This window comes from Falco peregrinus, chromosome 8 (assembly GCF_023634155.1).
Source record: "Falco peregrinus isolate bFalPer1 chromosome 8, bFalPer1.pri, whole genome shotgun sequence".
NCBI lineage: Eukaryota > Metazoa > Chordata > Aves > Falconiformes > Falconidae > Falco > Falco peregrinus.
The window spans coordinates 18386924-18400197 of NC_073728.1; the positions used below are offsets into that span (position 1 = coordinate 18386924).

At 39.3% G+C, this 13274-nt stretch overlaps 1 protein-coding gene across 1 annotated transcript in view; it reads right to left on the reverse strand.

Annotated features, from left to right (window-relative positions):
* The window catches only part of OSBPL6 (oxysterol binding protein like 6), a 108705-nt gene that overhangs the window by 40324 nt on the left and 55107 nt on the right, over window positions 1–13274 (reverse strand). The window contains exons 3-4 of the mRNA XM_055812709.1: window positions 6473–6568; window positions 3179–3301 (exon numbers count right to left, since the gene is read on the reverse strand). Of these exons, the coding sequence (XP_055668684.1) occupies window positions 3179–3301; window positions 6473–6568 (219 nt within the window). The remainder of the gene's footprint in view (window positions 1–3178; window positions 3302–6472; window positions 6569–13274) is intronic.

Below are 13274 nucleotides of genomic sequence, written 5' to 3' on the forward strand. Positions count from 1 at the left end.
AAGAAAAACTATTCTTTTTTCAACATGATGTTCTAGGTGTAACTTAACAAACCTCAATAACGAAGGGTATTTTTTCAGTTTTCCAGCCAATTCAATAAACTCTATAAGAAAGACATTGTAGGTCAAGATTTACGTCTGTTTCTTCATTTTCTTCCCGTTTTCCTTCCACAGAAGCTGGTCACATTTAAAATTAACAACCTACTTTCCCTATCCAAAAACTGAAAAGACTTTCCTAGTGCAAAAGGAAGACCCACATACGGATGTTCTTGTGGTCTCCTTGATCTCCAGCTGAGAAAAAAACCACAGGCTGTGAAATCCGGCTCTACCACCCAAAACTCTGTGCCTCCTGACAGACCTCTACACAGTCAGGTAAAGATGAGATTGTAATTTGTGCTGATTATACCTTTTCTAGCTGTAATCTAGCAAATACAGTTATCAATACAAGTGTAACAGCATTCCCAGCAACATACCCAAGTCACATGAGTGCTTACATTTTGAGCGTTAGCCATTGATATGGTATGAGCCACCATATCTTCATTGACAAAGTCCCCAGGGCTAGGCTTACCTGACGATGCCTATCTGTGCCATTGCTACACCTTCATTTTGCTGACTGGCTCTTACAGCAGAGAGCAGAAATCTCTATTCACAGTGTGTTTCTCCTGCAACTAAAGTTGCCCTAGCTTGTGTATGTCACACCACCCAAGCTGCATTGCAGACAAGTTAGCATAGACTTTGGCACACAGTATAAAGATACAGCCTAGCAGGAAAATTAGACTTGAAATAAGATTCACTAACCTATGTTTACCACCACTAATTTTGAAACATGCTAATTAACATAAATTAATTCATATTTTTAGAGTCTAAACTAAAGCACTCACCTGTGTTAAAATCAAGATCAGAACAAAATATTATCCTAGACTCTCTAAGCTGTCTGACATGGAAGGGAAGGACCGTGTTTTCATGATGTGAACCTGTTAAATTGACACTATGAGCAGGGTCAGTAGTTAAGTGGCAGAAAACATCTCCTGAAGATGGTTCTGGAAATTACGTCAGTCACACAGCAGACGGTACCTATATCTCATGCAGGGCCAGAAAACAGTGCTTTCCTAGACACATAACTTCTTGAATAAGATATCAAAACAACAGGAGGGGTATTGGTTCTGTTGTTTTTTTAACTAGGTATGGTCGTTAATTGACTTCACAAGAACATGATACTCATTTCATGCTGGTCTGAATCTCTAAGTCACACACACAAAAGACAATTATTTTTCCTCATATTTTGTTCCATAGCATACTGCACTTCAGAAAATGAGAAGCTACTCTCCAAGTTGTACGTGTCATACCTGGTATGCTATTAAAGCACATTCAGAACTGTCAGAATACGACTTGCAGCGTTGAATAGACAGAGGATGCTATGGCTTTGGTAGCAACACTAACACAGCGCATGCTACAATTACTGTCTCTAGAATTCCTCACTGGCCTCTCACCACAAAGTATTGTTACAGAAATTGCAGGATATCAAGGCAGCAGGTGAGGGGGAAAAGGGAAAAAAAAAAAAAGGTGGAAAAAAAAAAAAGAAAAAGAAAGAAACTTATTAACCAACCCACAGTTTCAAAACATATGTTCGGCGTAGATCCTTAGGTGAAATGTAAGGCAGAGTAGAGGGGGATGCTGAACTGTGAAGCTCTTAATCACATTAAAAATTATTTTCACAGGTAACTTCTCTAAAGTCAGCATGAAAAACAGATAATCAGTAGTGATCTCCTTTATAGAAACTGTGACAGTTGGACTCCCCTTGCTCTCTATAAAGTTCCTTACATAAACAGACATGTCCAAGAAACAGAACATTAACAGAATTTATTTTAAAGCAGTAGAATCAATGGGTTATTTCATATATTCTTATATATCCGATTAACTGTTTGGGGTTTTTGGGTGATGGAGGTGGTTTTTGGGGGTTGTTCAGGAGTTTTTTGGTGTACTTGTTTGTGGTGGGTTTGTTTATTTTTTTTAATAAGCTCTCTTTTTCTGTTCTTTCAGTGTTTCAGGTATGTCATTTGAAATTCTTTAAACCCCTTAGACTGAATTCAAGTAGCGCATATGTATTTGGTTGCTGAAACTACAAACTCTGTTTAAGTAAAACAAAACCAAAAAATCAAAGGTAGCTAGGCATGCAAAAAAAGGGTGGCAGGCATATGTCTAACATACAAGAAAGAACAGAGAAATTAAAAAAAGGTGTAACTTATACTAGTATGGCCTGCATTCGGACTCAAGACCTGAGTAGGTCCCACAGTATTTAGCAAAAAAACAAAGTGAATGCTTTCCCAGAAAAAACACCATGTATATAAAATGGCACCACTATCCTTTGCAGTAAAAAGCATTCTGTCCTAGAAAATTATCCCGCTTCAAGTACCCTCAGCTACATAAAGATGGCTGAGCATCGATACCACAAATCTTGTTGCCATAAAAGGGGAAAAAACTTAATTCTTATGGTATAAAACACAGACAAAAGAGTTTATGAGCACCAGGTTTAGGGCTAAAATAAAGTAGAATTATACATGGAGAAATGTCTCCAAACCAACTAAACAGAAACAGGAGATTTGGGGTTGAGTTGAGTTTTGGGGTAGTTTGGTTTGGTTTGGTTTTGAATTGAGACACCTAATGGCAAAAGTGCATTGTCCCACTCCATGCCCACACAGAAGATTGCAATCAAGACAAACAAAATTCAGGGACAAAACTGAGCAAATCTGCCCAGTCAGCATACCTGAAGGGAAATGTTCTCCCGCACAAACACCTTGGATCCATGCAAAAGTCCCTCAGCTCTCCTCTGCTATCCTGTGTACTTTAATGTAAACTCAATGCAACCTTACAGTACATGGCTATATTTTGTTATAATATATCAGAAAGAACAAAAGGGATATTGATTAAACGTCTTAAACCACAAGGCATCTGCTGCATTATTTACAACTTCCGCTTGGATTCTGAATACATTAGGCAGCAGGCTCTGCAATCTGGAAGCCACAAGCTTCTAGCGCGCAAAGTAATTCTTTACAGAATTTGAAGAAAAAGTCATACACCAAAATCCTTGGCGTTTATTGGACATTTTAATTTCCTCTAGACAAAAAATTCCAACTCATAAAATGAAGTAATGAATCTTTTAACTGTTTTATGAGACATTTACCTTGTGCCAACCTTTTAAAGGCCATTTTCTCTTTTTCAGCATGAAACCTTCATGTTTGTCTGGCTTCTGGACATTGGTCTGGCCTATTTTCAGACCCTCTATGATTTCCCAGCTGTCAGGTTCCTGGTGAAAAAGCATGAATACAAGTTGATAATTAACTGTGCACACACATGATAAAAAAATTCATTTGCATGTAGCGCACAAATCCTCCAGTGCAAAAAAAATTGTAAAGAAGGGCTATGCTTTTAAGTTAGCTTATTTAGGTAGCAAACTACATGGTCACTGTATTATGTCCAGCTGTATCTCATTTAATGCTACTGAATAAGAACAGTTTCGGAAGTCTAACCCTCACCAGGTAACTAAAAGGAAGTTGAAGCTTTTAAAGAAGTCTGACACTGTAACTGAGTGACAATCTGAGGGTGGGTCTGGATGTGCTGTTGACAACAAGGACTGCATCCCAATGAAATAAATACATCCAAATACAAGACCAAATTGTGGCTGACCTAAGTATAAGAAACGTCAGACCTGCTACAGGAATAGAAGTGAGGTGGCTCTGACCACTTGTTAAGTCCATCTAGAAGGCACCCCACAAATTAGCACTGCACTGTAGTAACTAAAAGGACTGAAGACATTTTGCAAGTGGGTTATGGGCAGTTTACTCAGATGTAAATGTACCTTTCTTCCGAGTATTCCTTCTCTAAAAAAGATGAACAAAGGAGCAAGAAACCATATTGTTAAATATATGGGCATACATTAACAGTGCTCTTTGTGGTATTCCCCATCACAAAAACCTGCACATTTTCTTATCTTTCAAGTACAATATTTGGTTTGTGTTATATTTTTATAATTTTAATTCTTTATATATTTATATTTATATAAATAAATAAAATATTTATATATTTAAGATACATTGATTCTGGATATTCTAATTTTTCCTTAAAATCAGAAAAACAAGCAGAAGAGGTTGGTTTGTTGTTGGTTTTGAATGTAGCCAGCTCTTGTCTTCAAAGGCACTTTATGACAGTTTCACAGGCTAATTGCGCATTTAGAAATCTGCAAAAGGGATTTTTATTTTTTTAAAATCTTCTTGCATTCACTTTCACTGCATTAAGAGAAATTTATAGGAAAGCTAACTAATTTTATCTGTGGAGAAAAGAATAGGAACTGCATTATTTCAGACCGTATATAACCAGCTGTATGCCTTTCAGGGAGGGGAGCCAATTAAAGCATATTTCTTGTACCTAGCACTTTAGGCATGTTGACTGTACAATTCAAGCCGGACTTACAATATATCATAGTGAACAACTAAAGAACAACATTTTTAAGGAGGAAAAACAGTCATGCCTTCATTTCTATTCTCTTTCTGCTGCTATAATCAACAAAATTCTGTACCAATTTAAAAGTTTCATATTGCCTGCTCATTAAGACTAATTGTATCCTACAAAGTTGTAAAATTGAATTTTATCAGCTGATCTTTCACAGCTCCCAACAATTTTATGAAAAGTTATTGAGAGAGGAAGGAGGTCATATAGTAACAAACATTTAAAGGGAAAAAAAGTTTGCCTCCATTTCACACAAAACCGTTCAAATCCAAGCACTGTCAGCCTTTTGTAACATCTCCAAGTAAGTTACGCAGCCCTGATAACGTTAACAGTATGATTATGATAATATGATTTCAAAAGTAACAGCAAATTACAAATCTACAATTTTCAGTAAGGTCTTGTTATTTTGAGAAGGGTGAAAAGCTCTATCCCAAATACTACATACTGCAGTAAATGTTAATCGAAACGTTTACGTAGTTTAGTTTTCCCTGCATAACTATAAAACCAGAACTATCTTGGTGCCTATAAATGCCATGCTCAAAAACCACCTTTTTCAATTCCCTGTGTTTTGCTTGAACATTCTACTTCCACTACTGTAGAGGGAAACATATATGCATTCATTTTTCCTACAAAAAAACACTTGGCACTTAAGGCGAGCAAATTAAACTATGAGTCCCCTGGGGCGAGCAGAGAAACTCTCCACAGCTCCGCCAACTGATTCTTCACCATATTGATTTTTCCTTTAGAAGATCAGCTGCAGGCATAAGCCTTTTCTCTACTAGATAACATCAGTATTGACTACTTCTCAACTAGAAATCACACAATTTCATATAGCTAGTCATTTAAACAAAAGGCCAGATAGAGAGGGACAAAATGAGCGATTATTCAGCGCAATGTGAATACCCGTCTTCTGCTGCATCAGTGCTACAAGCTGTTCTTAAAACCATCCTAGCAATCCTAACTGTGCCTCATCCCACAGGTTTGGTGTAATGAGGTATGCTTAACACAAGGGACATTATGCAAGAGCAGCCAGAAACAGGAAAACTAGCGTGAAAGTGATATGCTTGAAGGGTCCTCATCTGATGCCAATTCTCAAGTATGGCATTAGTACATTAGAACTTCCGTGATTCTCTACATATTATGTGAGGAAAAGCTCTGCATGAAGCAGCAGGACCAGGGGAACACAAGCACAATTCACAGTCCCAGGGTCTGCATATGCCCCAGGTATTGGGAGTAAGGGAGCCACTACCAACAACCTTCTGAACCCAGAATTTTGACTGCAAAGCATTTCTTTTCAGTAATAGTCTTTTTCATATGAAGTATTGTAAAATGAAGCCTCCTTTATGTGGAATTAAACTTATTTGGAATCAGTTATTCCAAAACTTAAGAATTCAGCCAGGAAGAAGTTGACTGCAAAGCACCACTCACAAGGCTGCACCTTTCAGCAACTGGTGATGTTACCCCTACAGTTCTATCCACTTCTCTGCCCCAGGAAATGTATCAGCGAGAGATTTTAAATTTCAAACTTTAAGAAACTACCTAAAAAGAATATCATTAGGACATATTTTTAAAATTTATATAATTATTAATTAGAAGCACTTTTGGACCTGGATATGATTTCCTCTATCTTAATATGAGGACTGAACTGGTTCGTTTTATCAAAGTCCCTTCTAGCCCCATACTCTGAGACTGTAAAACTTGTTCCTGGGGGCCATCCATGAGCAACAACAAAAACAGAAAAGAAACCAGACCACCAGCCCCATCCAAATCCTTGATTTTGTTAATATAATATTTACTAAAGGTTACTGGCCCCTCTAACACCTCAGCTGGGGAATAGGAGCCTCCAGGGCACGTTCACAATATACTCAACAGTAGAATCATATAAAACAATAACCCAAAGCTGTCAGCCAAACTACTTTGTAACTACAGAGGGCAACTCCTCACCCAGATTACATCCCATGTTTTTGCCTACCTTGGATAGAGAAATAGGGTCGCTTTCAAGGAACTGCTTGCTTAAAGAAGGGTCTGTGCTTCCTGAAGAAGCCTTCCGCTCCAGAATATGAACACTCTAAAAAAACCACCAGAAACAAACAAAAAAAATATTTAAAGATAACAACTTATAATTCAGTGTTACTGTTTAAAATACATGTTAGGTAATCAATGACTAAAAATTACACTCCTTGTATAAAATATCAGCATCATGGCTCAAAATGTACCAAGTACTTCCCACGCATGACATAACTGCAGAAATAGTTTGTCTTCTGAGGCAATACATCTCTCTCTCCTTCCACTCTTTCTTTTTTTATTATTGGTTTTTAAACTAATTACTCTGTCTAGAAATAACTGCAAACTAAAAAAAACCAGGAAAGACAAGTAATACAGTTCTTACCCACCAAGATGCAAAGTGCTCCTAGCCAGACATACTATGTTTTCTGCTAAGATACAAGACCCTTTAAGTATACATATCATTTAGTTGGCACTGTCCTACATTCATTTCTGAAGCAAGCCATTTCTCATAAGATATTAAGTGCCTCTAACATATTCATTATCACACCTTAGCATTGTGTTATTGGCTACTCAATTGAGGTGAAGTAACTCAGTACATGAGATCACAAGATCAGTTACTGGATCTCAGCTGATGGGCTCACTGGTGAACATTTAGGGAAAGCAATGATCTTAAACGATTACAGCTGGTTTTATGTATGACAATACTATAAAAATTTGTATCTTCAAAGCATGGTACAAAAATAAAATATATAATGTCACAACTAGTCCTGAAAAAACTTCTATTCTTGACATCTAAAAATGTCTTCCCGTTTTCCAGAATTGTTTCACTTGTATTTTGTAAAAGAAAAAGCATTTTTGCTACAGGAGAAAATAACCACATTCTGCCTGTTTGAATTTGCATTTCATTCTCTGGTGAAATTTTGCTATATTTCATATTATTATTTCTTATGAATTCCAGCACAACATGGCAGTAGTATCTCTTTGGCATAACATAAAACTATTTAATTTCCAGGACATGTAGCACAATGACAAACTTGCAATTGCAATTACCCTCTGAAAAGGGTAAGTTTTTCTCAACTGAAAATGGCAATTATATTTTGTTCACAATTAAGCGTATTTACCTTCACTGAAAAAGATTACACAGGTACAAGTGACAACAGAAACAATCAGGGAATATAAAAATACATAGAAACAGCAGAGTAAATATTATTGTTTATACAGATAACTAAGTGCATGAGGACTATAAACAAACTAAATGAAAATAAACACAGCTATTCATATAAATGCATATATAACACAGACCCCATCTTGCTGCAGAGCAACACAGACCTTCATTGTTCTCTTTCAATGTGCAATTGTGAATGACATTATGAAAATATGGGGATTGTCTCTGTTGTCAGTGGAGATTAATAAGCATCCCTGCCACTATGCAACAATAATCAGCATTTATTTTCAGTTATTTAAAATATACTTTTACAGTGAAGAATGTGGAAAAGCAGCAGTATTATATTACCTGCCACATTCCACAGGGCCAACAAGCAAGAGCTTTGTCATCTATGCTTGGAAATCTTCTGCTTTATCAAAGGCAGGCCAATCTTATTAGTATGTCTATTGCTAGTCAAATGAGGAAAACATTTGTATTTATGTAGCACAAGTTCCTACATTACATGTCAAATAATTTAATATGCTTGTTTGAGCTACTCGCCACAAAGTTATTAATGATAAACTACGATAAAGTTTTCTCATTGAATATACGAAATGCTACTTATGCACACAGTATCACATTGAAACAATATACAAGAGAACCTGAATCTGTTCCTCCAAGAAAGATTAAAATGTCACTTCATTAGCATAATCAGGACGACTCCCAACTTTCTTGCCAGTTTTGTTTGGCAGGCAGGAATCGCTCCATCTTGAGATGGAGCAATGCCCAACACAGATGTTCTGAAGGTCTCATATGTAGCAGCCCGTGCAGTTTGTTGTTACATAACTGCAATATCATTTTGTACAATATTTAGAGTGGAGTAACCCAATAGCCCTTGGCTTGCCAGATTACCAGTGACATTTTCAATTGCATGACTTTAAGGCAAGGGGGTTTTGTGCCTTTATTTTTTATTTTAAATCAGCCCTCAGTCATTACAGTTCCACTTCAGTTACAAAACACATTATTAGCTAACAGCACTTTAATGAATGCTGACTTATTCAGCTCTTTGTTTGGAAATAAGAAAATGAACACTTTTGAAATAAAATTGCCTTCTTTATAGTCTTTACTTCAAGACATCTTGTCTTGTTTTCTGTAAATGTCCGCTTTCCAATTTTTTCTGTCATGACCACCATTATACTGACACAAAATAATTTCTTTAAATTTTTTACATGTCTCTAGCATAATATTGAGACATTACTTGGTGCAAAATGTTTTCCATTAATGCATTTTGTTTTTCTGCAAATGTACAGCTAGAAAATACACATTTGTTTGATACTTTGGTAAGCAGATATTTTTGTAATGCAGGAATTTAGTTATTTAGCGTCACAGAAATAAAAATTATTTAGATCTTGGAACCAAAGAATGGTCTGAGTTGAAAGGACTCAGGGCAGGGACACCTTCCACTTTTGACCAGGATGCTCAAAGCCGCTTCTAACTTGGCCTTGAACACTTCCAGTGATGGGGCATCCACAACTTTCCTGGGCAACTGTCTTGCCACCCTCACAGTAAAGAATTTCTTCCTAATACCTAATCTAAATCTACCCTCTTTCAGTTTAACGCCATTACCCCTTGTCCTATCACAACATGCCATTGTAAAAAGTCCCTCTCCAGCCTTCTTGTAGTTCCCCTTGAGGTACTGAAAGGCTGCAATAAGGTCTCCCCAGAGTCTTCTCTTCTCCAGGCTGAGCAAACCCAACACTCAGCCTGTCTTCACAGGAGAAGGGCTCCAGCCCTCTGATCATCTTCATGGCTGTACTCTGGATTTATTCTCATCCTTCTTATGTTGGGGGGCCCAGAGCTGAATGCAGTACTCCAGGTGGGGTGTAATCAGAGCAGAGTAGAGGGGGAGAATCACCTCCCTCAACCTGCTGGCCATGCTTCTTTTGATGCAGCTCAGGATTCAGCTGGCTTTCTGGGCTGCAAGCGCACGTTGCCCAGTCATGTTGAGCTTATCCACCAACACCCCCAAGTCCTTCTCCTCAGGGCTGCTCTCACTCCATTCTCTGCCCAGCCTGTATTTGTGCTTGGGATTGGCCCTACCCATGTGCAGCATCTTGTATTTGGCCTTGTTGAACTTCATGGGGTTTGCACAGGCCCACCTCTCAAGCCTGTCAAGGTCCCTCTGGATGGCACCGCTTCCCTCCAGTGTGATTGCCACAGCACACAGCTTGGTGTCATTGGCAAAATTGCTGAGGGTGCACTCAATCCCAGCGTCCATGTTGCCGACAAAGGATTAAACAGTGCTGGTCCCAATACTGACCCCTCAGGAACACCACTTGTCACTGGTCTCCACTTGGACATGGAGCCATTGACCAGAAGTCTTTGAGTGCAACCATCCAGCCCATTCCTTATCCACTGAGCGATCCATCCATCAAATCCATGGTCTCTCCAGTTTAGAGGCAAGGATGTCATGAGGGACAGCATCAAATGCTTTGCACAAGTTCCAGGTAGATCATTTCGGTTGCTCTTCCCTTATCCACCAACGCTGTAATCCTGTTGTAGAAAGCCACCAACTTAGTCAGGCACAATTTTCCCTTAGTGAAGCCATGTTGGCTGTCACCAATCACCTCCTTATTTCCTGTGTGCCTTAGCACAGTTTCCAGGAGGACCTGCTCCATGATCTTGCTGGGCACAGAGGTGAGACTGACCGGCCTGAGGTTCCCCAGGTCTTCCTTTTTTCCCTTTTTAAAAATGGGTGTTACATTTCCCCTTTTCCAGTCAGTGGGAACTTCACTGGACTGGCATGACTTCTCAAATATGATGGATAGCAGCTTAGCCACTTCATCTGCCAGTTCCCTGGATGGGACCCATGGATGCATCTCAGCAAATCCCACAGACTTATGCACCTTCAGGTTCCTTAGGTGGTCTTGAACCTCACCTGCACCTATAGTGGGTTATTCTTCATGCTACCAGTCCCTGCCTTTGCCTTTTGTGACTTGGGTGATGTGGCTAGAGCACTCACCAGGGAAGACCAAGGCAAAAGAGTTTTGATTACCTCAGCCTTCTCCATGTCCTGGGTAATCAGGTCTCCTGTCTCCTTCCGGAGAGGGCCCACATTTTCCCCATTTTCCCTAGTCTTCCTTTTATCACTGACATACTTACAGATGCTTTTTTTGTTGCCCTTGACATCCCTGACCAGATTTAATTCTGTCAGGGCTTTAGTTTTTCTAACCTGGGCCCTGGCTGCTCAGACAGTTTCTCTGCATTCTTCACAGGTTACTTGTCCTTGCTTCCACCCTCTATAGGCTTGCTTTTTGTGTTTGAGTTTGCCCAGGAGCTCCTTGTTCACCCATGCAGGCTTCCTGGTGTTTTTTTCCAGACTTCCTCTTTGTTGGGAGGCATCGCTCCTGAGCTTGGAGGAGGTGATCCCTGAATATTAACCAGCTTTCTTGGGCCCTTCTTCCCTCCAGGGCTTTACCTCATGGTACTCTACCAAGCAGATCCCCAATGAGACCAAAATCTGCTCTCCTGAAGTCTAGGGTAGCAAGCTTGCTGTGCACCCTCCTTGATGCCCTAAGGATGTTGAAATCCACCATTTCATGGTCAATGCAGGCAAGGCTGCCCTTAAGCTTTGCATTCCCCACCTGCCCTTCCTTGTTGAGGAGAACAAGGTCCAGCATAGCACATAGCACCTCTCCTCATTGGCTCCTCTATCACTTGGAGAAGGAATTTACCGACAATATATTCATTAAGGAACCTCCTGGATTGCTTATGCCCTGCCGTGTTGTCCCTCCAACAGGTATCAAGGTGGCTGAAGTCCCCCATGAGGACCAGGGCTTGTGAATGTGAGGCTACTGCTGTCTATAGAAGGCCTTACCTGCTCAGGTCTTCCTGGTCAGGTTGCCTGTGGCAGGCACTCACTGTAAATGTCACCTGTCCCTGCCCTCCCTTTAATTCTGACCCATAAGTTCTTGGTTGGCTCCTCTTCCAGCCCCAGGTGGAGCTCCATGCACTCCAGCTAGTCATTGACACACAAGGCAACATCCTCTCCTTGTCTCCCCTGCCTGTCCTTCCTAAAGAGCCCGTCTCCTTCCATTCCAACACTCCAGTCATAAAAGCCATCCCACCATGACTCCATGATGCCAACAAGATCACAGCCCTGCAGGCCTGCTCACACCTCTAACTCCTCTTGTTTATTCCCCATCTTTAAGTTATCATCAAGATTCTTTTGTTTTAATGAGAAAAATAGTTAGTAAAGGAAGCAGTTAAAAAAAGCTAGTAAGAAGAAAAAGAAAAAAAAGAGGCAGATCAATACAGCTTCTGGGTTTTGTTTATAATCATATAGAAAAATGAATAATCCATTCATCCAGGCATATCAATCAACCTAGTACTCATTCCTTTCAATCCAACAATAGAGGCAGACAAAATCAACCTCTGCACTGCTCCACTCCACACATCCCTCATGTTTCAGGATTACTTGGGCACTATAGCTGGCTTGCCCTGGATAAAAACATCAGCACCATGAAATTCTGTGTGCTCTTGGAAATGAATTCAGCAAGATTACAAATTTAACTGAAATTGCTCTGTAATTCCATTGTTAAATCTTAGTCCTCACTACAGTCCTTCCTTCAGCTGAGATTATTCACAACATACATTATGTATGTAAAGCACATATTTGCCCAAAATGCTGCTAACAAGCCTACACATGGGGAAAACAAATGTTGATTTCTGCCCTGCATTTTTTTCCTTTTTTTTTTTCCCAAAGACATGTGAGGATCTTCTCTAGAGGCGAAGAATGGAAAATGTATTTTACATATCTTTCTATATATCTTGACAACTTCATTTCTCAGTTGAAGAGTTCAGTGACCCATTCACCTCGTCCTCCATAACAAATACCAGCACATGGAGTGTCTGATCTCCATCAGGCCAGAGGCTGAAGACCCTAACATTTCTTAAATGACTCTGACTTCCCATTAACAGAAAAGACATTCAACTGTTTTCAAAGGGAAGGTAAGGAAAGAAAAAAGATACTGGGTAAGCAGAAATAGGAAATCCAGTGAAGGACAAGTCTGGCACTCGTGCCTCTCCTTTCTGCTTCGCTGCTTAATTACTTAATGGAATGAGTAATATTTAACACAGTGAGTTCTCTCTAAATTGTAATTTATTCATTTCCAAGAAAAAGACAAGTTGGTGAGGAATTTATCACTCACATTGGACACATACTCTCTTTAATTCAGAAATGTGTCCAACGTGGCTAACAGTTAACTAATGAAAAAGATTTGGTGGGTCATTTTGTTTGCTCACAGCATTCAGGAGTCTTCAACACCCATAACCACAGGGCCTAGACATACACTGTTCTATACAGTAATTCAAAATAGAGTTTTTCTGTCTGGGTTTTTTGTGTTGTTTTTTTTCAACCCAAAGGGCTCACTACTGTATCTTTTATTATCCACTATTCACTGGCATTCTTTTTGCAACACAGCTGCCCCTGCACAAACCTATGCTTATTTGAATACCATTTAGTATGAAGTACAATCTTTAATCACTTTCTCTCAAACTAAGAACAACAGTATTCTCCAGTTATCTGAAATACAGCAGCAGTAATAAGGTAGACACAGAATTG